Source organism: Drosophila subobscura, chromosome J (genome assembly GCF_008121235.1).
Source record: "Drosophila subobscura isolate 14011-0131.10 chromosome J, UCBerk_Dsub_1.0, whole genome shotgun sequence".
NCBI classification, from domain to species: Eukaryota; Metazoa; Arthropoda; class Insecta; order Diptera; family Drosophilidae; genus Drosophila; species Drosophila subobscura.
This window is the reverse complement of record NC_048532.1, coordinates 14,600,441-14,628,185: the sequence shown is the minus strand read 5'-3', so window position 1 is coordinate 14,628,185 and position 27,745 is coordinate 14,600,441. Positions and strand designations below refer to the sequence as shown.

General features: G+C 47.2%; 1 protein-coding gene and 1 long non-coding RNA gene across 12 annotated transcripts in view; one reads left to right on the top strand and one right to left on the bottom strand.

The window, feature by feature from the left end:
• The window catches only part of LOC117894013, a 56,175-nt gene extending 43,421 nt beyond the window's left edge, over nucleotides 1–12,754 (bottom strand). For 3 of the 5 annotated variants that reach the window (XR_004648836.1, XR_004648835.1, XR_004648839.1), the window contains exons 1-2: nucleotides 11,823–11,960; nucleotides 11,501–11,577 (exon numbers count right to left, since the gene is read on the bottom strand). This is a non-coding gene — a long non-coding RNA (uncharacterized LOC117894013). The other 2 variants (XR_004648838.1, XR_004648837.1) reach the window with 2 other exon arrangements.
• LOC117894012 (protein trachealess) lies at nucleotides 16–27,276 on the top strand. 7 transcript variants are annotated; one of them, XM_034800838.1, is made up of 12 exons: nucleotides 16–353; nucleotides 9,427–9,459; nucleotides 9,638–9,685; nucleotides 20,807–21,042; nucleotides 23,349–23,416; nucleotides 23,548–23,842; nucleotides 24,004–24,125; nucleotides 24,419–24,520; nucleotides 25,098–25,291; nucleotides 25,362–25,468; nucleotides 25,529–25,676; nucleotides 25,738–27,276. In XM_034800838.1, the coding sequence occupies exons 1-12, from the start codon at nucleotides 31–33 to the stop codon at nucleotides 27,182–27,184; spliced, it is 3,123 nt and encodes a 1,040-aa protein (XP_034656729.1). In that variant the 5' UTR covers nucleotides 16–30; the 3' UTR covers nucleotides 27,185–27,276. The 7 variants fall into 7 exon arrangements, with proteins under 7 accessions (XP_034656729.1, XP_034656728.1, XP_034656731.1 ...); XM_034800837.1 differs by having other exon boundaries at nucleotides 23,548–23,860; XM_034800840.1 differs by lacking the exon at nucleotides 24,419–24,520 and having other exon boundaries at nucleotides 23,548–23,860.
• Nucleotides 27,277–27,745: the final 469 nt, after the last annotated feature.

The following is a 27,745-nucleotide window of genomic DNA, read 5'->3' as shown; positions in this document are numbered from 1 at the left end:
ACCCCTCCAACCGATAATAAATCCACGATAATGGAGCATCATGGCAGTGGGTTTGTGGCCTCGCCCTGGGCCGCTGTTTTGGGTCACCATTCGATGGCTTCGGCGGATGCGGGCTTTGCGGCTGCCGCAGCTGCGGCGCATGTCCAGAATCACTCGATGCATCCGCACTCGATTCACTCGCATCACCACCATCCGCACTCGCATCCGCACTCACACCCACACTCGCACCCACATCCGCACTCGCATCCACATCCGCATTCCCATCATCACTTGGCAGCCGCTGCGGCCGCCGGCGCCGCTGCCGGTGGCATGCCCATGGATCTGCATGTGCCCCAGGGATTCCCCTACTACAGGTAAATATGCAACGACCCACTCTCTCTCCCTTACTCTCTCTATGTAGCTCTCTCTCTCTCCCTCGCTGGAGGTTGCATGCAAATTTATTTGGGGGCGTTGCCAAACTCCGTTTGGAAAAGTGTCATCCCATCATCCAATAAGAGGCGCCACAGATGTCTCTCCTCTCGTACATCTTCTGCCCCTAAACTGAATGCGAATTAATCTGCATAAATGGAAAGAGAGCAATGGATTGCTCTATTATGCAAGAGGGAAGGAAGTCGGAAGTCGTGAGAATTATCCCCCAAAAGTGTAGAGAATTGTAAAGGGGTTTGGCCAACATAGAGGAGAATTTGTTAAAGAACATTAGCCTTATTCTGCGAATGGGTTTACGATGAACAGGGAGGGGACAAAATGGTATAAAGGAAGCCTGCATATTGGTAGAACTTTAGACAGAGAACAGAATTTTGCATTTGTAAAAAAATGCATTTGGGAATGTGCGGAAAAAGAAACAATTATTGCAGATATTCTTTGCTAGTATAATATTGAATACTTTAAATCACAAATGGGCAATAGAACAGAATAGAACCATAATAATTCCAGACATAAGTAATCCAAATTCCCCCAAATATTTAAAGGCAAACGCGGAGCGTATTTTTTTAAGAATTCATGGTCCTATTTATTTGTACTGAATATATGGAAAATACAGGATAGGAATGGGGAAGAATCGCTGGTTCTCCTCCCGCTAAAGCCCTCAGAATATACCAAGGAATCTGAAGTCATAGGAACCCATGTTTCTGCAACATTATTTAGGGATATTTAGTGAAAGAAATAAGTATCAAAGAGCTACGAAAATGGCAAAGCACACCTCTACGAATCCTATCCAAATCATGACTGACACCTTGTCTCCTTTAAATCCTTTAAAGCCCAGCCTAAAATGAACCCAAAGTTACCACATTTCTTCTTACCAAAATCAGCGATTAAATGGCCAAAAAATATTACATTTTGGCCGTGGAAAAAAGTGGATTGTAAAGAAAGGTGGGTTGTAATGGGAGGGTAGAAAGGAGAGGCATCACGCAGAGGTACAAATACAGAGGTGCCAACATCGATGAAACTCATAATTAAACTAATTGAATTTACGTGACAATAACACTTTCGACACTCAACACTCGACTCTGGGCACTCGGCACTCACTTGAGGCCAAACCACGAAACGAGAAGCCCCAGCGAAACGCAGAGAAAATCCCAAAAGCATCCAACGATGAAACGCCTCACGAATTTCAGGCGATTGTCACGAGATAAAGTCTCTCTTGCTCTCTCTCTCCCTTTCCTGCTACATGGCCTACACTCCCATTCCCCCAATTCCCATTCTCTGATGAGAGTTCAGAGATGAGAGAGGGTTCGGTGGGTACCTCGGACTCAACCTCTTCATAAACCATAATCCATGGTTATTTTCAATATCGAAAAATGAAATCGGCATCAAAGAACATTTCGCCGCATTGGCCCATGAAGTTGCAGCAGTTGCAACTGCAGTGGAAGTGGAAGTGGCAGTTGTGGCAACCACTTTTGGGGCATTCCCACAACAATATGGCCATAGCGATGGCGATGGCGATGTAATTCATGAACTGTGATTGGTGCCTGTGCCGCCTGGGCCAAGCACAAGACCAAGGAGGAAGGACTGAAAGTAGCTTCAGCAGCACATTACGAGTACTCTGCCAATGGATTGGGTTTTTGGGGGGGCTAGAGATGACACTAGCTAGCTTCTGGGATTAGCTGTGACCTAGAGCTGGACGGGTGACACGGGAGCAGTGCAACTTATGAGGGGAGAGCGATGAAGATTGAACACTTCGTTAAATTCCTTGAAAAAACTTGTCAAAAATAGCGAAAGTTCTATCCTTAAACCTTTTTCTCAGGGTTATATTTATTTATTCTATAATCCGAGCTATTTTGCTTCCCTAAATCCCTCACGACTCACGCGAGAAACGACTGCGGGAGCTGCTCCTCGCTTCAGTCGCAGTTCTCGTCTCTTGGTGTCTGACACTGAGACTCCATCTCTGACTCCAACTCCTGCCTCCTGTCTGCATCTCTGACTCTGAGTTGGTCTTTAGCTTCAACTCCACTCCGACTTCGACTTCTTGGCTCTCACACAATCAGCGTCTATCAGCATTTTTCAATTATATCGGAATAGCGTTATCCGTGGCTGGATCGCGTCAGAACGCATAATTACTATAATCACCTGAGTTATTACCTTGGCGAATATTGGCGAAGAGACCTAAAGACAGAGAGAGAGAGAGAGAGAGAGTGCGAGAGCGAGAGAGAAACACACACACACAGAAGACAGCAAGAGAGGGGGAAGGACAGACAGAGGGTAAAGTAATATTAAAAGAGGGACAGAAGGCAGAAGAGAAAACGGCGGACAATGCAGAAATCTAAACTGTGATTGTTGCCCCCCCTCCCTGCCTCCCTGGCTGACTCCTCTCCTTAACCCCACACTCCCCATCCCGCTCTTGGCCCCCTCTTATCCCTACTAACTGCTGACGCTGCTGTTTCTGATGGGTTCTCTTTGGATGATGACGTTCGGGCTGCCTCAATTTCATTTTCGTCTTTTTCCCATTATTTTCATTTTTATTTTTTTCGCTTTTTTTAGTATTTTTATTTTATGGTGTTTTTTCTCTGCAGTTTTTACAATTCGTTAAAGTAACATTACACTGAGAGAAACGATTGAGGAGGGGGCCTCGCTGCTAGCGAGGGGTACGAGTACGGAACCAAAAGAGTTTTGACCTAACTGGAAAATTGCTGGGACGTTTGTTTTTCATTACAAGAGAAACAGATGGTGGGCAGGGAGAGGGGTTCAGCTATAGGGCTTTGGCGCGCCAGAAGCACGAACCGCATTTTCATTCCACAAAGCGATCTCCACACACAATTTTCCATGGTCTCAGCGGTTCATGGATTGCCGGAGCCCCCGAGCTGCTCCTTTGCGGTTTTTCGAGGCCAGTCATCGCCGGCTCTGGGGGTCGCCTATGCCTTCCCACTCCCACTCCCCTACTCTCTCTCTCTCTCTCTCTCTCTCTCACTTAGCAGACACAACGGTAACACTGCAAAATGTGCAGTGAAAAAACCATCATTTCAACAATTTATATTTCGAACGTGATTGGTGGACTCTCCAAGCTGAAACTGCGAAGAAGAAAGAGGTGGAGCAGGTGGGAAGAGGGGAAGATGGGTAGAGGGTTATGGGGTTAAGGGGTAGAGGGGTTAGTAGCACTCCACTGCACTGCAGCACCGACAGCCATTAAGAAATTGCTGTAAAGCATAAAGAGCAAAATGAAACCGAACCGAAAAAGCAAAAAAAAAGCAACAACAACTAAGAAGAAGAAGAAAAAAACAGCAAAAAAAAGCAAAGCAAGAAAGAAAAAAAATCAACGCGAGAAAATGAAATAAAATGCAAGAGATTATGATTGCGATTATGTTCGAGGCGGCGACTGCACTGCTGGATGGAGAATTGGATGGGCAGTGCGAGGGGTACAGGGGGAACTGAGGTACAATGTATAGAGGGGGAACAGAGACGATGATGGGAATGAACACCATACGAGCATATGAGAATGGGAATGAAATAATGGAATGCAATGGAAAGGATAATGGACACATGGAAGCCAACAAATGGGATATTCAAGCGAAAGAGCAGCGATTCTTCCAGGAAAGAAGCTAGGGGTTTGGTACAAGAGATCAGAGAGTTGAAGTTCAGTGTTACAAATGGAGAGAGAGCCTAAAAAAGAAGCTCCCAGACTCTTTTTCTTTAAAAATTTACCAAAAAGAGATCAAATTAGAATCGCATATTTATATAAATGGAAACTTAGAATCACTGCGAGATAAGCAAAGCTCTGTAATCTTTATTCCAAGCCTAATTTAAAACCCATCCTCAACTGGCACTCCACCTGTTCCTCTATCAAATGAATCTCTCCTGACTTCCCTTTTGCTGTTCAATCAGCCAATGAAGGAAAGCTTGAAGCATTCCGTTCAATCAATTTCGATTTCCATCAACCTCAAAGCAGAAAATCCTCCGCTGGAGGAGCACAATCCGCAAAGGTGTTGCCGGGGCTCCACCCAAAAAGCATTACGTGCTACACTTGTTCTCGCTACACGACTCCAATGGCAGTGCAGCCTCCACTTCGCCATCGACTGGAGCTGGAGGTGTTCTGGTCCACTGTGTGGTGCAACCTCCAGTTCCCAGGCAGAGTCCAGGACCAGACCACGTCACATTCAATTAAATTATGCAAATGAGGCGCAACACTTGAGAGAAGGACGAGGACAAGGAGTTGGCTTCTCTCTCTCTCTCTCTCAACACCCACTCGGCGGTGGGGCTGGAGCTGCTGCTGCCGCTGCGGCTGCCCAAGGTGTGGCATCTGAAGATGCAACAGCAGCGCCGCATCAGGTTGCAGCAGGTTGCAAGAACAAAATTACAGCGTTTGCTACCATCGTCTGTCGATGAAGGTTTTTCCGATCTCCAAAGCATGATGATGAGGCTCTTGATGTTCACACAGCCTGCGGCAGGCATAAAGCTATTACACACAGATAACCAGATGCTCACACAGATGCACGCAGATACTCTGCAGACAGGAGGAAGAGGTTGGGATGTCCTTGCTGCCGGCAAAACTCCAAAGTGAGGCAACAATTTCATCAACGCCACAGAGGCAGCAGGCAGCGGGCAGCAGCTCCTACTCCTTCCAGCGATGAGTACTCCTCCATTTCGTTGGTTCTTCTGTTGGCAGCGCGTAAAATTAATTGAAATTCAAGCCGTGTTGCAATAACAATCATTAAACGGCACACACATACACACTGGCACACACACCATGCCACACCCAAGGGCTGCCTGCCACATGCACTTTTCCGCCTCTCCCAAAGTGCAAAAGTACAAATCCCTGAGTGGAATATCAAATGGATTCTCGCGTGGATTACCTGCCGATGATTAGTCTTTGGATTCGTCAATCGATAGCTAGATAATTTCACAATCAGATATCAGATATATGTCTGCTATATCTACAGATATCGGTGGATACTTAAGGCTCTTTTTTACTTTCCACTTTTCACTCCTTTTCTGGGCACTTCCCCTCTGGCCAGGCGATCAAATAATTGAGATAAAATTGAACAGGGGACCAACCCGAAAGCTCCTTCAAAACGAATCAGAATGAGAGCTGCACATGGAGAGGGTACCACGAAGAAAGGAATACTCTCTGTAGAATAGTAAAACAGGGAAAATAGCAGAGGGAATTCTTAAGAAGTATAATGAGAAAAACCTAGAGAAGATCTACAATCCACTAAGCTGAAACGGCAAAGGACAAACTGCAAGTGAAATCCCTGCAACCCTTTATTCCCGCTGCCATTCCGTTAGTGTATTTATCGACCAAGTTGTAGGCTGTAGAGCTTTACGCTTTTTTCGCACAACTTTTCGACCACAAAACTTATAAATATGTATGAGAAGTTTTTCGAAAATTGTTGGAATCCCTGCCTGCCTGATGCCCGATGCCTGACAACAATAACTACAGCAACAATCAGAGGAGATCGAAGAGATCGAAGAGCAGGCAAGGTCGGTAAGAAGACAAGCTTCTCCACCAATCGCCTCCGCCTCCAACCGTTGTTGCCTTCAATGATCATGATCATCATCATCATCAGGAAGAGCAAGAGGGGCCCACAGAGGAGCCAAAGAGTCGTCCCAGTCGATCATGAGTCGAACAGCAGTTCGTCAGAGTCTTCAGAAAAGGGAGGAGCAGGGGCAGGTGGCAGGGGAGGGGAACTCCTACAGAAAGGGTTCGTCAAAAGGCAATCATTGATCAGCGGAATTTAGAGCGAAAATTTGATATTAAGGCCAAGCGATGAGGCAACGAAAAATACAAAATAAAAACCGAAGCAAAAATTACGTTAAAGGGGAAGCCAACCCAAAAAGGCAGAAAAACGAAATAAAGGAAGAAAATAAAATTAAGCAGAAATAAACGCCCCAAAATATGAGACCCTCTCAGAGAGAAAGAGAGAGAGGAGAGAGCGGAAGAAGCAGGGGAGAGGCGCGACTGCCGCCCCAAAATGTGCGAGTGGTAAAGAGATTATTCGATGCAAAATGTTATAAGAGGAAAATATCTATGTATCTCCCCTCGAAGAGAAGGGGAGGGTATCCTTTACAATGTAGCTGCGTGGAACATTTTGCTTTTAATATAAATAATTGTCGGTGGCTACCGCAAAGTGGAGTTTGAGTTTGAGTTGCTGGAGCACCGGCTATCCAACGATCGGAGACCAATCCATGGTCCATGGTCCACTGCTCCATCGTCCATGGATCGCATTACAGCGTCGTCTCTTTTGGGCACAATCAATAATGATAGATAGGCCCCCGGCTCGAGGCAGTGCCTGAAGGGGGGGCTGGGGAGGTGGATATCGGGTGGTGCCCCACAGGGGGGCGCGTGTGCGATCAGTGTCCAACCACAAATCGCTTTGGGGCCTTTGACAGCATCATTCAAAAAGTAAATACGATCTGTCGCTGGATCGGATCGGAGCCTCCGCGTTTTTGAGAAGGAGAGGGGAGAGGTGGGGATTTGCTACTGTGGAAACAATCGGGTTTTCTTGATCGGATAATGATCGTGATGAAATTTCATAAAACCGAACCGAACCGAGCACAGGAAACAATCAAATGAAATGCCATATCTTGTGGGTTGTGTGGGAAAATATGATCGATATGGTGGCGGTGTTTGATTTGATTTAAGTGAGAGATTTTTGACAGGAAGATATCAGTTTTCGGAGAATTATAATCATTAGAGAGATTAAATAAATAAACCTGAAGCAGGTAGAACTATCTTCCATCCATCCATGGCTCAAGCCATAAGTTCCATTTATGGTTCCATCTACAGATGAGAACCTGCCTAGAATCTTCCGACCCTCGATGACAACCTTACGAATAGCTTTTTAAGTATGTACAAACATCGGCATCACTCTGCTGCCTCTACCCTAATCAGAGGGCAGAAAGAGGACTGTAATTGGAGGGCTTTCGATGTCTAGTTAAATGTGCAGATTACACACCTTATTATTATGAAATATGTTCCATAATTATGGCTGGCCACTGCTTGAGGGAGGACAACCTCTTAATAGTCATAGCCCTTATGTAATTTCCACTGCCGCAAAAAGAGGCAAGAGGCAAGCAGCAAAAGCGAACCCTAAGACCTCCTTATACGAGTCCGAGTCGAAGTCGAGTATTGACAGTGCGACGGCGGTGGCGGTGGCGACTCCACTCGGGCTCCTGGCGACAACGATGTCTCGACAGAGAGGCTGCATCGCAGGAGAAGGAAGGAGTAGGAGAGCGGACAGAGGAGGTCTGGGGCTCTGGCTCTGACTCTGGCTCCTGTCTTCCTCATGCCAATTTATTTATGGTGCGGTACAAGTTTTTACGCACTCAAGTGCTCTGAGACTAATTGGGCACGAAACGCAATCAAAGTGACGACGACAACGATGTATTGGGGCTCTGGCAGTGCCCCCAAGCCCCTCCTGTCTCTCCATGCCCCTCACTTGCCTCTCATCTGCTGCAGAACCGGGTGACACTCTGCTGGAAATCGATGGATCGATGGATGGTTTTGCTGCACAGAAAACTTCAAGCAAAAACCCAGAGAGAGTGCTGGCTGCTGCCTGGCCATCCCATCGATTCTTCGATCACTTGAACTTTATATCGAGAGGACCGCTGATGAGGCTTTGATTTGTGGCAGAGGCAGAGCTCCAGTCCAGTGGCAGGAGTCCGCGGAAATAGTTGGCCTATGTTCTACACAATTATCTGTTATTATCGAGGCTTTACTTTTGCTCTTTTCATTGCGTTGCAATGTTGACATCTCATTGCTGCTGCTTCTGCTGCCTCTGATGGTGGAGCCTTTTATGCCAACACTTAAAAATAGCTGCCACAGGAGATGTTCTCGCTCCCCCCGCTCATCAACATCTACTCCTGCTGCATCTTCTGCTGGAGCCTTGGCATTCATTCCATTCCCCTTCGATCGATCGTTGAGGGAGAACACGTGTCTCTCACGAGGAATGGGGCATGGGGCTTAGCAGGGGACAAGGACAAAGCAGTGGATGACATTGTTTGACAAGAGCTTGGAGCACAAGAGATTTGATAAGATGAAGAGTGAGAGAGAGGAGAACTGATCCTAATCTAAATGGTTAAAGGTGGAATTGAAGGGTATTTCGAGTTATTATATAACTTCTTCTCACTGCCTTCCCAAATCACTTTCCCCCAAATGAAACTTTCTTTAATAGAGATACTCTCCCCCGATAATCTGCACTTCCTTGAGAGATTGGGGCTCCGCCCAGTGGCTGACCTACGACCATCGATGAACTCAATCAAAACGAAATTAAAGCACAAGAAAAGACTACAATAAAAATCCACGAACGAAATTACAATTTTGATAATTGCCCCCCAGAGACTGAAATGGAGACGGGAACGGGAATGGAGACCGAGAAATCACTTCCTTCCCTGTTCACTCGGCGCTGAAGCTGAACGGTTTCAATCGATCGAACCACCGTCGAAACCATCGATTCAACGATCCACTGATCAAAGGGTCAGCAAATTTCTGCGGACCCTGGCAAAATAGGGTTCTGGGGCCTACATTTTTTGGGGGCAATGATTTACGGCGCTCCGCGCTGGCCGGGAAGTTGTTCCGCAAGAAACCAACAGAAACCGCGAGGACACAGACACCGAGACTTGAGACTGGAGACAGAAGACAGGAGGAAAGGTGCTGGAAAGTGAGGAACAAATCAATAAATTTTAGAGAATTTCGGTGCCTTGCACTTGATTATAAAGTCGGAACCACATAATGTTCAGTTGTTGTATAATTTGAGGAAATTGCTCTGCCCCGATCCGTTGTTTATTCGACGATTCAATGATTCGATGACTTCCTGTTGACCTTGTACTGTGAAGAGAGAAAGACTAAGAGAGGGGGGTATAATATACAAATGCTTTCCACAGAGGGAGATCTCCGACTGATTTCCAAGCGAGAAAGACAGAGAGAGAGCGAAATCTAGCTGAAAGATTCCACATATGTATATTAATGCCATTCCCATTCTTTCATTTCCATTGCAGATACCGGGAGGATGCCTTATGCTGGGGCGACAGGTGAGTCCGGAGCCGAGACATTTATCGGCTAATTTAATTTATTTGGAAAATGCCAACTTTTTCCGCCGTAACAGCTTCACGCTAATCGAATTCAACAGCCGCAAGCTTAAATGTGATTCATTTTTTTTCTTATCTTATTTTTCTTTTCTTTTTCTCTCGATTTCTGTATGTTTCGCAGAAAGTCCATGGAGGAGATCGGTGCGGCCCAGTCCTCGGTGAATGCGCGGTAAGTGTTAATGTTACCGTAAATGATTCTGCCTCTGCCCCTGTTGCAGCACCACCCCACCCCGTTACTCGCTCAGCGCCACTTGACGGCGGCGGCGACTCTGCACATCGCATTTGTTAGCATAAAATTATTGAATGCCAGAGCAGTCGTCGTCGTTTCTGTCGCTGTCTCCGCCTCTGTCGCTGTCGCTGAGCGGTCGGCGACAGACGTCAAAGGCGCTCGAATCGCATCTATGAGATACTTTGGTATCTGGCAGAAACTTAGAAAGAAGGAAGAAACCGTTGTCATGCGAAAGAGTATCTAAATGTTGCTTGGGTATATGCGCTTGTGCACTGGATTTGTCCCAAGAGCAAAGCAAATCGTTGGGGAACCTCTTTCTAGATGTTAAATACCAATACATTCGAAAGTCAAATATTTTTCCTACATTTAAAGATGTTTTTGGTATTTTGCAAGCTGGGTAGAGGGTTTTTATGATATTTTATTCAATTTTATTATATCTAACCCAAATCTTTTATGGCCATAATTCTGTCTAAGAGTCAGGTTAACATGATTCTTCCTGGTTTATTCCCAATTTTCAGTCAATTCTTTCGAAATGTAATCATGAATAGAACCAAAATACTCGAATTTATCGAACCTTCACTCGATTCTGTCTATGCTTCACCCGTTCCTAGAGCTTTTACTAGGGCACAGGCCAAGTCGCCTTGCCGTTGGGTTCTGTCTTTGGGGCCGGCACTTGATGTGAGCTGTCTGCCGTTTGTTGACTTGTTGTCTTGTTCTCGTTTTGTTATGACATTTTACATTTTTAATGGGAATTCTCACATAAAAAGTACAAATATCAGACTAATTGGATTTATCTCGAGGCTGTCGCGCGTTGTCACACTCTTTTTGCCATCGCTGCAGACCAGAGAGAAGATCCCGGGCTTGCCGGAAGATCAAGCGAGTATCAGAGGGTGGAAAGGGGGGAGAGGGGGAACAAGAATCCATAGACAAGTTTTCTAGTTCTCAGAGTCCGAGAGTACGAGAGAGATCTTGTAGCAATTAGCCGTAACCCAGCAGTCAGTCGATCAGTCGATTGAAGGCCCATCCTCGAGTCCCAATTCCTTCCCGAATCTCCGTTTCCAATGAATCGATCAACTGGCAGAGCAACTGAGCAACTGAAACAGGAGCAGCAAGCTACTTGCAACAAAAGCAACAATGCCGCAATGAGGTACAGAGTGGCATTGCTTAAATTGATTTCTGCAATTAATTGAACAACGCAAATGACAAACTGACAAAAACAGAGAAACGCGAGAAACAACCAGACACAGACACAGAAACAGAAACTAAAAGTAAAACAAAATAAAACAAAAGAAAAAAGCAGATAACCTGGAGCACATTCCTCATGTTTCTTGTGCCTCCTGCCACATGCCGCATGCCCCACATCCCTTTGGACAGCGGCAACAACTTTAACCAACCTCAAGCCATGCGTGGAATGCACTTTGGCTCCTGGAACACGCTTCCAGCTCGCGAGCAGCGCGACAGCAAAGGGGAGCCCTCTCTTCAAGAGACAGAGTTATGGGTATGCGACGGGGTATATAAGGCAGCCGATTTAATAAAGCTATAATTAGTAATGGGTGGGTATGTCAGGGGTATTTTTGAGTCAACCCACACACTTTCAAATGCATATTCCCATTGCAATAACTCAGTGCACAGTTACAAATATTCTTATTGAACTCCAATTCAATCTATTCTTCCGCTCACGTTCTCTTAAGTGCAAACTCCCACGCTCTTTACATGCAAGCAGAAGGTAAACTATTTGATTTACTTGTCACTCACTTTTTCTCTTAAGCGCCCATTTGCATCGTACCATCTCTTCATCTTAACAGTGCCGCTCTTCCATCTGTGGCGTGTGGCTGCGGGGGAAAAAAACATTGCAATTATTAATTTTGATTGATTTTCACTGCACTGCATGTAATTTCATTATTTCACTATTACTAAAACTATATTGAAGCCTGCATTAAGCGCATATTGAGCCATCTCTTCAACTTAACTGTGCCGCTCTTCAAGCTGTTCAGTGTTGCGTGGCTGCATGGAAAAAAACCCTGCTCTATTATTTGCAAATACGCAATTGCTCAATTTATGTGATATTTTAATTTACCTTTATGTAATTACATTACTTTGTAACATAACTAACACTGTATTAATGATTTTGAATATTTTCAAGCACTTTCCACGTTGTTTTATTAGTTTTTAAGCAAATTAGTTCATCTCAGCGTCACTTCTTCCGCCATTCTGCTTACATTTTCGCTCTCTCCGCTATTAGCTGCGATGCTAACTGTTTTTACTCTCTATGTAGCGGTGCGCTTTGGGAGCGCACTAACACTTTTGTCACAATATTAGGTGATGCCTATTGTGTCCGCCTCTCTCTCTCAGAATGTCTATGACTGAACATACATACATAACTGCAACGAAATCTGCTGATTTTGGGAGAGCGCCTTCTTAAAAGGCATCACCTTAAATTCGTTCATATTGATTCAGAGCAAGATTTTTAAAAGGGGTGAGGGCGCGTATAGGAAGCCCTTGACTTGTTGTGGTTAACAGTTAGGGCGACGCTCTTTTTAACAGAAGCTCTTGTGGTCGATCTCATGACTTCTGTTTGTTTTTTCTTTTGTTTTTTGCTGCTTGTGCTACTCCTTCTTCCTATCCCCACTTCACGTACTCGTCCCGTTCCCCGCTTCCATCATTGCTTGCTTTTTTCTCCTGTGTCACGGTCATGGCTGCGGACCTGCCTGCCATATTGGACATGGACGTGAACATGGACCTGGGGACTGTCCTCGTTCGCGGTCGCGGTCGGTCCCCTACTCATCCATCGCTCATCGTACTCCCATCCCATCGATTGTGCACTAGTTTATGGCCTGATTCCCGACACAGTTTCGGAAGGTGCAAGAATATTAATTAATAATTCCGATCACAACTGAACACTTTCGTGTTTGCCGCTGAGTTACGAGTAAACGCGATCTTCAGACGACGGGGTCTGCGGTGCGTACAGTCTGGCATGCGAATTATTTAGCTAAATACCAGAAAAGTGAGCGAACAACAGCAAAGGAAAAAGCAAGCAAGGAAAGAGAGAGGCGAAGAGTGGTCGTGATACCCTTAAGGAGAAAGAGTACTATTATTTAAAGAAGATGTTTGCAGCGCATTAAATGTATCGAAGAGAAGTTTCGTCATGGGTATCTGATGCCTCGATACTCGAAGCGATTCTTATGATTTTTTAACTTTTTCCACCACTTTTGATGTTAATTTATTGCTTCTAAAAGTGTGTTTGTGGCACTGCCTATGCCAACGATAGCTTTCGAATGGATCAATCAATGGAAATATTTTGAAAAGTTAAGCCAAATAAATTACAGCAACGTCAGAATGTCACTTTCCCAATCTATTTTCCAACTAAAAGACTGTAAGAAGGAAAGTTAGTCTCAAAGCAGTTCATCATTTTGTTAGGAAAAAGTTATTACCCTTCTGGAAAGTGGTAAGAGGAGTGAAGGGGGAGAGATGAGTATACTTCATCAGAAGCACGCACAATTACGATAAGGATCACGCTCCCGAACTGCACTTCTCCGATTTCATTTCACATCGACTTTTTTCTTCTTCTGATTCTCATTCTGGCTCTCTGCCTTTGTCACTCCTCTTCTCTTGCTTGTATTTTATTGCTTAATTGTTGGCCCTCTCTTTGTGGTTTTTGAATTATGAACTGTTTCAGGCTCTTGCTCTTGCTTGTGGTTCGTTTTGTCTCTGTGTGTTTGTTGTGTGGTGTAACACAATCAAAAACAGTTAGCCAGCGGCCATAAAAACACAAGCAGAAAGAGAGTAAGAGATCTGACAAGCTGATAAACAGTTATGTGAATGCATTTCTTGTGCTACTCTTTTGGGTACCTTTTAAAACAAAGTGGGGTGTATTGTTTTGCTGTATAAGTGCATGTTCTTTACGCAAACTGAAGAGATATAAACCCTAACAAATATATGTACATATGTACATACACACTTAGGGAGAGTATCAAGAGCTGATGTTGTTTAGTCAATTTTCCTCATTGAACTATTCTACACAATAATTTCTCCCCATCATAAAATCAATGGGTATCCATCACTCGACTACTTGTACTTCGTAGAGAAGAAAAGAGCGAATGGTAAGGGATTTACAGTGGAATCATTGTGTTCTGCTATTTTATTACTTCGCGTCAGTTTTATGGAGGCTGCGCCTCGCCTCCGAAGAGAAATGGTGGAGGAGTTGGAGGAAAAGAGAGATTGTGACAGTTTTTTGATCGCAGTTAGTTTATTGCTTCCTCTCTCCTGGCTCTTGGGTGGATCCTTTCTGGTTTTACCTATCTTATCGCTGGATCGCTTGTTTATCGATCATTTTTCCAGGCGCCTTCAAGATGTTTCCCTCGTTGAGTTTGTTTTTGCATTGGTTCTTTATGTTTTTGTTTTGTGGCCATCACGTTCCTTCCGAGCTGTTTGGAATGGACGCCTCGTGTGTCCGAGTAAACGTGATGGCTGGCAATGAACCTGCTAAAACTTTGCTCTCTCCCGCTCCCACGCCCGCACTTCCCCTTGCTCTTAAGCTGCGCTCTCTGGCTGGCTGCCTGCCTGCCTCTCTCTCGTCTTCATTGTTGCGGTTCTTTCGATTTTGATGTATTGCACATGGCAATATGTACGTGCACGTGATATGCGAAAGAGAGGCGGTGCCAAAGAGAGCGCCAGACGTGCGTCAGACACTTGAAGCTTAGAAGCGTGCCTCCTCCACCCACTCAGCCCACTCGGTACCCCTCTCCTCTCTTTTTCATTCATAAAAGTCTGCTCCTGACTGGAATACCATTTTCTGTGGCGATATTTTCGAACAAGGCAAAACCAAAACAAAACGCAACTGAAAATGAAACCAAAACCGAAACCGAAAACCGACATGAACATTCATGTCCCGCAGCACGCACTCGCAACGGCACGCACCTTTCGGACCAGCACCCCCCGTTCTGAATCAGCCCACACGCATCGCTGCACGTCCATGTCCACATCCCATTGTCCTCGGGCCACAAAGTCCACATAATCAGAGTCCACATGGAGTCCACACACGCGCTGCCAATTTCCGACCTACAGCAGGAGCCGTCCGACCCTTCCCCACCCCAACCGATGGTTTGGTGTCCAATGACGATGATGATGATGGTCCTGTCTGCTCGATGTCTGGACGCGGACGTGGACACAGCTCTCGGTGCTACTGCTGCTGTCTCTGGAAGCACCGGAAGCGCGAACGCATCCCACGTCCCTTGCCCCACAGCCCCACGTTCGATTTTTATGGCGCGGGGCATGAATTTCAGTTCAGTTCCTCATTCATTGTCCACCTTCCACCCGGCTTCAGCTCTGCTCTTCTTCTGCCTTTGGGCAGAATCCCTCCCCCTCTGAAGGGGTCTGGTCTGGTCTGGTCGGAGGCACTTGGCACGTTTCCTTTTTAAAATTCACAATTGCCGCCGCCGTAATTGTGGGAGAATTCGCTACACCATCTTGTCTCTCTCTCTCTCTCTCTCTCTCTGTGTGTCTCTCTCCCATTCAGGCTCAAGAAATCGATCACGTTTTGGTTTCTACACATGTTCCAGTTACGTTACGTTTATGTAATGGATTGAGTGGGTTGGTTCGGGGGGATGATAACCTGCAGCAAGTCGTCTTGGCCAAGAAATACACTTTGCTCTAGTTTAAACCAATAAGGAAATGGAATTTGGGAAAATCATGAATGAAAAAAGGCAGCTATTATCAATGGTGCACCTATTATCGATTGTGGATTAAGGATTAAAGCGATAGAGGTAGTGCGGTTGATTGGGTGCTATGGCAGTTATACCTAAGGATGTCTTGATTCGATGGATATTTTAGGTCGAAAATCTTTCTGAGCCCTATAAAGAAGCCTTGTTACAGAACTTTCCATATAATAACACCTTCCTATTTCAATAATTCAATTATTGTCTGTTCCCAGCACCCATTCTCTACCAACTTATCACTTTTAGTGTTTTGCGGGCAATCTTATGATTATGGGCAGCTCCTTGGCTGGAAATTAAACGGGTGTTGACTCTCCTTCTCCCATTTCCTTCAACTGTGTGGTCCTTTCGTTAATTCTATGGCGGGGGAGAGGAGGTGCTCTCCACATAAAAGAGACAGCTTCAGTCTGTGCGAGATTGGAATAACAAAACGCCCCCATCCTGCACATCCTCCTCCTCCTCCTCCTCGTGCTCCCAGGAAATCCTAGAAGACAGAGCTTCTACCTGTCCAGGAGTTCGGTGCAGGATGCGAGAGGAGCGGTGGTGGGGGGCCATAGGCTGTTTTGCAGCGTTGTCATTGGCATTTCAGTCACATACACAAACACACATAAAAACCAGGAGAAAAAGAAGTGGAAGCAGGAGAGAGCGAGGCAAACAGCAACACCCACGCACCAGAAGAGAGCAGAGAGACAGAGTGAGAGCCAGAGCCAGAGCGAGAAAGAGCGAAATTCCCAAATGTGTAAAGAAGTAAACTAATTGCTGCGCGTGACGCCAGCCCCAAAACAAAAGCTTCAAAGGCAGCTCCACTCCACACCAAAACAGAGCCTCCCCTCCCCGCTTCTATGCTCAGCCCCCCTTCCAACAGATAACATAAGTATATAAACGCAAGCGAGACGCAATGATGGGGCCTGCCTTTGGCCACTGCATGCGAGAGCGAGATGCTGCCAACCAGTTTACAATGCGGCATGTACGTGCCAGCCGGCTATCTCGCTCTGTCACGCACAGCACATGCAGCGTGGTTAGAGCACAGGGATGCTCTGTCTCGCTTCGGCGGCCTCATTTCGTATGCGCACAATGTCGATTCCGATTCGACGGCACGTCACGTCCCGCCCATTTGCACGCACACACACACACACACCCAGTCATGGTTTATGCTGTGCCGCCCGTGTGACAGAGTGCGAGAGTTCGAAAGAGAGAGAGAGCGAGAGCGATGTGGAGCGTGAGGCTGCTTAAAATGCTACTGGTGCCGCGGCGCACACTGTACATGACCGAACGCAGTGTCAGGTGCTCACCCACACACACGCACACAGACAGCACTTCGTGTGACAGGGCCTCGGCTTCGTGTCGAGTCAAAGATGTCACCCCCAAAATATTGTAAGCGCTCTTTCTCTGTCACTCTGCCGGTGAATTGTGGAGCCGACAGGCTTCGTGGGCAGCGACGCTGACGGCTGGCTGCTGCTGCTCATGAAGAAACTATAGAGGGCTCGTCGTCGGCAGCGTTCCTCGGGTAATTTCCCCCTGCGTTCAGTGCTTACAGTTGCTTCATGCTGCTGCTGGGATGTACTGTTGTTTTTTTCTCTCTTCGGATGCGAAACGTGACTCTGGATTATTCTTCTATCCGCCAGCAACAGCAACGGACGTAGACGTGTCCGTGCCGCATCGTAACTGTAACTGTAACCGTAGCCGTAATTCCGTGCGTCGTCATTCAATTGCAGTTTCACGTACGCCACCGCCACGGCCCCCACTCTCTCGCTCGCTCTCTCCCTTTCGGTGCGTGTCCAAGTTCTGGGTTGCGCCTCATTCCGTTGCCAATATTCCACATCGGACGGAGACGGACCACCAGACCAGCCAGCGACGTGCCAAGTGCCGATTCCGGGCGATAAATTAGCCGGACGCGTCGATTGCCGCGCTCCTCATTTGAATGCCAATCGAAGGCTCGACTCCTCCGTGTCTCGTGCGTGAGTCCCCGTACCCCCACGCTCGCATAAAGGATAATTGAAGACACGTACGCGCGTGTGTAGGACAACAAAAGGATGCGGCACACGTCGATGACGAGGCGCCACCGCTGTTGACCTCCAAAAGTGCCACCCAAAACCCAACCCAACCCAACCCGCAACCAAGTGCAATAAATAGATAGTGAAAAATGTGTTAACCCCAGTGCCAGAACATCCATCGAACCATCGATAGAGCATCTCTAAGAATAAGAAGAACTACCTCTGCAGATCCCACACTCCCATACGATCATTATGTTGCCATATCAGGCAGCCGTGGCCATGGATTATGCCGGCTATCAGCGGCAGCCCACTCCCGGACATCCTGGCTCCCACATGGCCACCATGGGATCCTTGGGCATGCCCTCGGTGCCTTTCACCCACAGTTGGATGGTGCCCGCACAGGATCTCTGTGGCATGGCTCCATACAACAAAATGCCCAATCAGCATCAGCCGGGCGGACCCGGAATGCATGCCCAGCAGCAGCCCATCGAACCGGGGTTAGTACGAAGGGTTTATGGTGATCCGGGGAGAGACTGTGGAGAAGGTTCTTAACTGCAAAAGAAAATTGTAGCAATTTGGGAGGGAAAACTCTTTGATTGATGGGAAACCAAATCATCGAAAATTCTTTCCATTTCATGGATTTTTTAAACGAATTTCTTATCACTAGATGAAGCGATATTTTGTATGAAGTTTTGACTATTAATATTTCATCCCATAAGATAAGAATATTATGGTTAGTTCTCCTAAAGAAATCTTTCGAAAATCAGCAAAGAAAAGGTATAAAATATCTCATCATTGTACTTCCAATTGGAGATGATTCTCAATACGATTCTCACTTTTGTTTTCCACGAATTTCGATAGCAAAAGGAAATTTCTGCTATCCCGCTGCGTCCTAGCCGTATCTCAAGACACACAATAACAAAATAGAACTGATAAAGCGGTAACGGTACTCTCTGTGCTCCTTCAGGCCATAAACCTTGACAAAGGACCTCACCCTCTCACATGCCTTTATGTGTCGTCTGTAATTTCTGTTGTGTGAACCGAAGCATAAACAAAGGGAAAGACGAAGGACTTGGGTGACTTTCTTTCGCCCTTCTGTGACCGCAGTAAGCCGCTTAGGAGCCAAATAGCTCTTAATTCCCGCTCTTAAGCCGCTAATCGAATCGAATCTGAGTCTCTATAAAAATATTTGCACACCTAAAGCAGTCAAGTGGAAAAGTATTAAAATACCCAAGCAAGAAAGGGACCCTAATAAGATGATTAGCTGTGCGAAACTTTCACATGCCCGTAGACAGTGGGCAAACATGTCCTTTCAGAGAGAACCTTAAGCTGGAAGCAATGGAGAGCTTTCGTGGACAATAACGCCGATCAGCTGTTCGAATTTCTAGCAATTTACGCTAATGACAGGCAATTTGTACGCAACGTTAGAGAGTGGCGAATTTTGTGCGAAATTAAAACGAGGCCGTGGCATCATTTGTCAAGGGAATACCTCGCTCCCCTCCCTCCCTTCTTGCAACATCTCTGTGCCTCATTTGAATGGCATTTCGATATTGATGATGTGAAGATTAATGTATTTTCTTTCTTTTAATTTGCGAAAAAGAGGGATACAATCCCTCTGCTTCACACGAAGGTTTTTGAACCACATCATTTTTATTAGGAAATCATTTACGGCTCAAAAATACATGTGTACCTCTCAGGTACGAGGGTATTGTGTGGCATGGCATCTCTTTTAGTGTAATTTCTACACAACTAATTAAAATTGTTGCTGTTTAAACAAAAAAGCAAGTGGCAGGCATCAGACAGACGGCAGGCAAGGGGAAAACTGGCTTGGCCCGTGGCAAAAAACCCCGCGCAGACGACGGCGTTTCTTTTTAATTATCAAAAATATTTTTATGGCCCCACAACGACGGAGACGGCGACGGGCCGCTGTTGAGATACAAATCTCAGACAAGACGGAGACTCTCGGCCAAAGTTGAAGCCCCCAATCCGAAGATGAAGCCCCAGAGCCAGAAGCCGACGCGGCTCAAATAAAGCTACACAAAACGAAGCTTCAAGCCCGGTTGATGAGCGCATTAAAATAAATTTAAAAGACCACAAAAAACTTACAAAAATAAAGACAGCTGTCGTTTATGTTTTGCAACGAATTAAGGAATGCCCTGCCAAATGTTCGCTGTTGTGGAGTCGATGAAGGTAGAAAGAAGGTTTTTGGGCAGAGAAATTATTGAAGCCAGGGAATGGTGTTGGTTTTGGAGAAGCGTTACTGACCAAGAGCCTAATCAAAGTGTATTTATAATCCTCTATAATGCTCTTAAGCAATGCAAAGAAAACTCCTCCAAAAATGGTTAAATATTCAGCAATATTTCGATATGACTAAAAGTTGTAGAAGAATCTTTGTTGGCCCTCAAATATTCACCTCAATATCAAAAACTCCGCTCCAAACACTCTATATTTTCCTTCCCATCTGCTATACCTCTTGGCAACCCGTAATACCCTGGACTTTAATCTATAGCGCAGCACAGATTTCACTGCAACAGTCAAAACAGCAACAAATGCGAGGCAACATACAACAAAGAAGTTGTCAACAAACGTAAATTATGAAGGCTTGAAGCCTGAAAGTCTGAAGTTTTCTGACGAAGATGCCTCTCTGCGAGATGGCCGCTCTCAGATAGCGAAAGCCGCCAGAAGGTTGCAGAGATCCATATCCATATACCCGAGATCCATAACCCAAGCAGAAGCGGCTTTGTAGCAGCGGCTTTGTGGCACATTCAGAGGAGGAGGAGGAACACTGTACGACTGTTGCAAGTTTAGTGAATGAAAAGTTTCCATGTATGCATTTAGGGGGAAGAAGATGGGACAGAGACAAAGATGCGGATCAGGGCGGTAGATTTCAGAGAGTTTCCAGCAGACCATAATGAAAATATCAGTTGGAAAAACTCTCACATGCTGCAGAAGGGAAATCTTTTGGATAAATGAGCGGCAATTTATACCAGAGACAAACTGTCTGTGGAGAACAATTGCAGTCCTAAAACCTAAGGGAATCCATATCCCTGCCTCTCCCTCTCTCTTTCACTGTGTGAAAGGGCGCTGACAGACTGACAAATGTGTGGCAATTAGTCTCTGGCAAGAGACTCTCTGACACCATTCCATCACAATGGCGTGGGTTGGCCAAACAAATGGCCAAAACCTATGCGCTGACAGGTGTCCAAAGAGCTCTTTGGATCTTTGAACCGATCCTCGGCTCTAGCCTCTAGCCATCTAGCCATATGTCAGTGTCTACTTATGTATCTGTCATATTCTTTTGAGTAAATATTGTATCTTATGGCTGACAATTGTCTTCTCTTTTTCTTCTCGAACAGCATCCTGGAGCTGCGCAAAGAAAAGTCACGGGATGCGGCACGTTCGAGACGGGGCAAGGAGAACTACGAGTTCTATGAGCTGGCCAAAATGCTGCCACTGCCAGCGGCCATCACCAGCCAACTGGACAAGGCCTCCATCATAAGACTGACCATCAGCTATCTGAAGCTGAGGGACTTTTCCGGACACGGCGACCCACCATGGACACGAGAGGCCTCCAGCAGCAGTAAGCTCAAAAGTAAGTAAATCAACGAAAAAGAGAGATCTTCCCCTCATTTACTGAACTCTTCTGTGAATGTCAGTAAAATTTTCCACCTTGCTCATTTGCATTTGACGGCGACTGTACCCCGCCGAGGGTCGCCATGTTGGCAGCCATATTTGATCGCAGCTTAGAGAGGGAACGAGCTGTCGGAAAGGGGGAAATGCGGGGGCAATAAAAACCGAAAGCAGGAAACACATTTGCCTACATTTCGTGGCTACCATAGGGGAAAGAGTGCAGGGCGGGGGCGCTCTGCCTTAAGTGAAATCAAAATTTCAGTTCATTTTTTCATTTCTTTTATTTTTAAATTTTATTTTTCTATGACAAAAATTATGCTTGCGCACCTTAAATATTTTTGGTTTTGCAAGCAAACAAAAATGTTTATTATCATTTTTTGTCCATGTTTTGTTTTGGGCTTTTGCCGGAATTTGCATAAAAAATCGCTATTAAGCCGCAATTTATTTTTATTTGCTGCGCATGCGCGGCCATTTTGGTCAGAAAGAGGAGCTCTGGAGGGGAGAGGGTGGGGGGGTAGAGCTGGAGTGGTGGGCGAGTGTGTCATTGTGACAGTTTGTGGAATTTCAGAAGGCCCCATTAAAGTGATTGATTTGGCTTTAACGATCTAGCTATGGAAATGTCAATGGAATGGGGTTTACTGTTCTTGAAATATGTTTTTGGCATAGGTTTCGAGAGTTATGTTTAGTAGTTTCGAGAATTTTCTAGATAATAGTGGAGTTTAATATCTGAAATTGGAATTGAAATTTAAATGTATTATTTATGTGAATTTTTCTTGAGTTTCCGCATACAATCTTTCTATATTTCAATGCCCCCTGACTCACTTATCGGTGCACAGAGCCATAGCTATAGCCATCGAGTTTGTCGACACTTCAACCTCCAGCTTAAAGCCTAACATTGAAAGGCAATTCATGGCGTGAATTTCCCAACACGGCAACACGGCAACAGCCGACGAGCGACAGAGTTATTGTCAACCGATTCCATGGCATGGCATGGCACTTCGCACTGGGAGCGTTCGACGTCATGCTCCAACGACGACAATGCATTGTCACGTCAAAAGGCATTCCACGACGACAGTTCCACGACTGTTGGATGGGTCTCTGGCTGGCCTGGGACTGGGCCTGTGACTGTTCAGCATTTTAGAGAGTGGGAGCTGGCAAAGTGGCAGAGCCAAATGCGAGACACAGGGGCCATCAAGAAGCCAGAAAGGTAGTCAAGGCACTAAAAAAATAATCCAAAATCAATGGGGCGTTATGTATGGGCACAAAGAGCAGAGGGTTGGGAGTGGCAACGCCTTCCTCTGACATTCAATTGGATTATTATGCGAAACTAAACCCAGGCAGAAAAAACCTTCCCGTAGTATTCGGTGGAGTGAGGCGCAACAAGCTGCGGGGCAATAAAAAGCACTTCAATTTGACCCAAACAATCCACACAAAAAAAGGCAGTGAAATTATTTGGTAGGGCCACAAACTGAAGGTCATTATGGCCTCACTCCCAGCACCAAAAAAAAAACCCAAAGCCCCGGGAGCGCCACATATGGCCAAAGCCAAAGCCAAAGCCAAAGCGAAAGCCAAAAGGCGCAAGCGGAAGCGGAAACTGTTTGCCAACTTATCGCGTTGAGGCATTGGAAATCGCTGGGGATTTACTACGGTGCGGTGCGGGGTGTGCCACACAGACAGCCAAGGGACTGGGAGTGGGTGGTGCGTTTCATGAGAAGCGATTTGCACTTGTGCGAATTATTACTTGGTCAAGCAGCCCGCAGCCCGCTCCCCTCCCCCACTCAAGCCATAATCGTAAAATTCTATAATTGAATTAAATAAATATGCGCCGGAATTGGGCATCGCACATCGGGCATCAGCTGAGAAAATATTGAGGGAAGCCGCAATCATACGAGGAGTCCTCTTTAGGATATTTATGATGGGGCATGGAATGGTCATTGGTCCTTGGTCCAAGAGTGTTTGCTGTTGTCTTTGTTTATGGATTTCTGTGGATGCAGAAGGGCAGTCCAGAAGTGTGGTTGTGGAATGGGAGTTGGGAGAGCAGTGGCTTGGAGTGGAGTTCTCTGAAGTGTTGTGTTTTGGTGTGTTACAGGAGGAATGCATCATTTATGAGTTGGGTCAAGCTTTCACTGGAATGAGGGCCACACATGAGACCTCTGCTGAGTGGAGGAGAGTGATATGTCAAGAGTGGACTTGTCTTTATGCTTTCCCTACCCTCTATTTATTTTCTCTTACTTGTTATTCATTCCCCTCGTTTCTTTGCCATTGCAGGTGCCGCCATTCGTCGCGGTCCCGCCGTGGATTTGTTCGAGCAACATCAGGGCACCCACATACTGCAGGTAAGTGCGTGCGCCAAAGCGGGATGGCAGCAGTGCCAGCGAGAGAGAGCGAAAGAGCGAGCGCCTACCCGCAGCCATTTTGTGCATATCATTACGCTCACCCATTCCCCTCTCTGCCCCTCCCTTTACAGTCCCTCGATGGCTTCGCTCTGGCCGTGGCAGCGGACGGGCGCTTCCTGTACATTTCGGAGACGGTTTCCATCTACCTGGGCCTCTCGCAGGTGGAGATGACGGGCAGCAGCATATTCGATTATATCCACCAGGCGGACCACTCGGAGATCGCCGATCAGCTGGGCCTCAGCCTCACCAGCGGCGGTGGTGGCGGCGGCGGAGGTGGCTCCTCGGGCAGTGGAGGTGGCGGCAGCGGTGCCGCCGGCCTGGCCTCACCCACATCGGGCGCCTCCGACGATGGCAGTGGCACACACGGTACGAACAATCCCGATGGTGAGTCTAGTCCGAGTCATGGATCCAATCCCTCAATAAAGTGGGATGATGGGTGGGTGCATCAATTCCTGGGGGAGAGATCTATCTGCTGATATGTAGAGCATGTCTTATAATATTTTCTGCCATTTCCGATTCCCTTTTAGTGGCTGCCTCCATGACGCAGGCCTCCACGAGCGGCTACAAGGGCTACGACCGGAGTTTCTGTGTTCGCATGAAGTCCACACTGACGAAGCGTGGCTGCCACTTCAAGTCCTCTGGCTATCGGGTGAGTCTCCCCAATCCTTACTCTCAATCCTAACACTCCTCTGTCCGCCCTCTTTGATTTTTTTCTTGTTTTCACTTATCATTTTGTTCACTTAACTTTAGCCCCGTGTAGCTGTAGATTTTTTATTTATTTTGGTTTTTATTTTGAGTTTTTACTGACATTTTCTTGGGGTTTGTGGGAGCTAATCCTTAGTGGAAGCTTCGTTTTTGTGTGTGTAGTTTCCGTGTGTAGTATTTCGTTTGTGCATTATACCTGTTATACGTATTACCATCCCATCCACTGCTTATCTACAGGCCAGCGATGCAACCAGCAATTGCAACAACGCTAACGCCAACGCTAATAATAACGCTAACAATAACGCTAAAAACGTTAAGAATCCGGGCTCAAACTATTCGGTACGTATCAATTGAAATCAGTACAACAACAACAACAACAAAAAAACAACAAACCAAATTTAAATTTAAACTTAAAAAATTAACAAAAACAAAAGGCAAAAATCAAAAAAGAAACTATTTTGTTTAAGTTTGTATTCCATTTCGGCCATTAATGTGTACTTTTTGTGTTTTTTGTTTTGCAACAAAGAGCAAACGAACCACTGACTGATTTTAGATTGATCAGTATCGAATAACTATAGTGCGGAGCAGCCTTCAATCACCCATCAATCAAGCAAGCACCAATCAACCATCCTTCAAGCAGCACTCGCATTCCATTCATCAAAATTCCGCACTTCCTTTTCATCACTTTATCTAGGGTCCATGCAATTTCCTCACCAAGAAATATCCCAAAACGTTCCACAAATTAAAAGAAAGTCAAAGAAAATGTGAATAAAATTGTATTCAAGTGTGGCAATGCTGCTCAAAGCTATCCTCAGCTCCTACCATCACGAAAAGCCTCGCTTCATTAATCCCTTAGCAAACGTCACCGATCCATCGTCTAACCCAAGCCCCCGCCTACTCTTTCGTACCTTTGCAGGTCGTTCTGCTGCTCTGCAAGCTGCGGCCCCAGTACACCTTCTCGCACAGCCGCAAGTCGCAGCCGCCGCTGCTGGGCATGGTGGCGCTGGCCATTGCCCTGCCACCGCCCTCCGTGCACGAGATTCGTCTGGAATGCGACATGTTCGTGACACGCGTCAACTTTGACCTCAAAGTAGCGCACTGTGAGCCAAGGTAAGGCTACAGAAGAGTTCTCTTTCGATCCTTTACACTAACTGCTCTCTTTTGCCTTTTCGTTTGCCAGGGTCTCTGATCTGCTGGACTATACGCCGGAGGATCTGGTGAACAAGAGCCTGTACTCCCTGTGCCATGCGGAGGATGCCAATCGACTGCGAAAGAGTCATTCGGATTGTAAGTAAAAGATGGAAAAGTAATGGGAATCAGCTACCAATTCCTCTCTCCCTTTATTAGTGATCGAAAAGGGTCAAGTGCTGACGGGCTACTATCGACTGATGAACAAAAGTGGAGGCTACACCTGGCTACAGACCTGCGCCACCGTCGTCTGCAGCACCAAGAATGCCGATGAGCAGAACATTATTTGCGTCAACTATGTGATCAGGTGAGTGGAACCACCAGAACCCACCCAGAAACACACACTAAAACCCAATCTCTCTCTGCAGTAATCGGGAGAATGAGAATCTCATTCTGGACTGCTGCCAGCTGGAGCCGAGCATGGACAGCATTAAGCACGAGGAGGGTTTGGGCAACGACAAGAGCAGCGGCTCACCCGGGGGAGATGCCGCGGGCGATGGCAATGGACATTTGAGTGCCGGGGAAATGAAGCTGGCGGACGGGAAGTCGGATCCGGAGGGACACTCGCATCGCGGAAGGGGACGCAATGCCACAGCCGCGCACGGCAGCAGCATGAGCAGCCTGTCCCTGATCAAGGACAGCCCCACGCCGCTGGGAGTGGAGATTGAGGCGGGTGTGGGCGTGCTGCCAGCGACTGTGGCCACGCCAGTGCCCGCCCCAACGCCCGTGGGCAGCACGACGAGCAGCGGGAGCACAACGAAGCGCAAGAGGAAGACCAAGGCCAACGCACAGCAGGCGGAGGAGGAGCAGGTGAATGTCGAGCAGCCGATGGCGAAGCTGCCAGCCATGGAGGAGTCTCAGCCGAGGAGTCGCCTGCCCTCGATTGTGGACGAGCAGCCTGCAGCCGATTCGGCAGTCAAGGATCTGGAGCACGCCATGTCCAAGCACCTGCCCTCGCCCGTGTCTGTGTCCGTGGCCGTGTCGCAGCCGAGCACCGACTTCAGTGCGGATTCCCTCATCAAGCAGCAGCACCAGGCGCACCAGCAGGCCCAACAACAGCAACAACAGCAGCAGCAGCAGCAGCAGATCGATCCCAACGAGAAGAGCAGCACGATCCAGTGGATAGGAACGCCCTACCAGCAGCCACCCGCACCCATGCCGGCCACCGCACTGCTGCGCCAGCTGTACGCCAATCGGGAGAGCGTGATCCGGGCGACGGCCCGCCAGACGCCCACGGGAGTGGGTCCCGGGGTGTTCTATGGCGAGCAGCAGACGGGTCCGCTGCCCACGCCGCCTGGCAGCGAGTCCTCCTACGAGAACCAATACCTGCAGCTCCACTCGGCAGCCTCCGCCGCGGGAGTGCATCCCCAGAAGGGCTCCTCCGACGCCTTCACCAATCTGGTGTCCACCTACGGCGGCTACCACAGCTCCATTGACTACCACAACGCCATGACGCCGCCCAGCTCCGTCTCCCCGCGCGACTCCAACAACTCTGGCAAGGTGCCGCCCTCCTCCGCCCCCATCCTGGCCAGCAATGGCGGTGGCTACGAGTACGCCGACCCGCTGCGCGGACAGTACGTGGCTGCCACCGGCGACGGCGCCCCCGCCACGCTGCCCCTGAAGCCGCAGGCCTACACTGCCACGATGCATCCCGTGCATCCGCACAGCCATGCCAGCAGCACGAGCACCACAACCACCGAGGGCGGCGTCACCTACAGCAACCTGGAGCAGCCGCAGTACTTTGCCCCGCACTCCAGCTTCCATCTGTACCACAAGGGCAGCCCCGCCACCGGCTGGTACTCCACGCCCTCCTAGGTAATGGACGATGGCGGCTTGGCCCACTGCCAGCAGATGCAGATGCAAATGCAGACGCACCACTCACCGCACTCTGGCTACCAGGAACAGCAGCAGCCTCATCCTGCTGCTGGTGGCGATCGCTGGGACTTTGTGGGGGCACTGGGCAAGGTGGCGAGAATGTTCTTCAGCGCTCGCAAGGGGAATCCGGGATAGACGGCTAATTAGGAACTTAGGAACTTAGCCCACTACACATTAAAGCGTTAAAAACATTCAATGTTGTTATATAGTTCTTAAGAATTGTAAATTATAGACACACACACAATGCTCTCTCCTGAGGGGCCCAATGAAATTAGCTGCAACATGAAAATACTCGGCAAGAATGCAATTGATTAAAGCAAAATTAAACTTAACGACTAAAGTAATACTAATATTAGCTACAACTAAGACTTGCATAGAGAGTGCCAGAGCAGATCGAACAACAGCAGATCCATCCTACCCTATTTAATGCGTAAATCTGTGCAAATGCAAAGCGATCCAAGAAAGAACTTTGCTTCCACTCCATATTGTTATTAATTATTT

What these genes read in the sequence shown, in the direction of transcription:
- LOC117894012 (XM_034800837.1), top strand. Translation starts at nt 31, where the DNA reads ATGGAGCATCATGGCAGTGGGTTTGTGGCCTCGCCCTGGGCCGCTGTT. An exon ending in CAGGGATTCCCCTACTACAG is followed by an intron (nt 354 to 9,426) that starts GTAAATATGCAA and finishes TTTCCATTGCAG; the next exon opens with ATACCGGGAGGATGCCTTAT. An exon ending in GCCTTATGCTGGGGCGACAG is followed by an intron (nt 9,460 to 9,637) that starts GTGAGTCCGGAG and finishes TATGTTTCGCAG; the next exon opens with AAAGTCCATGGAGGAGATCG.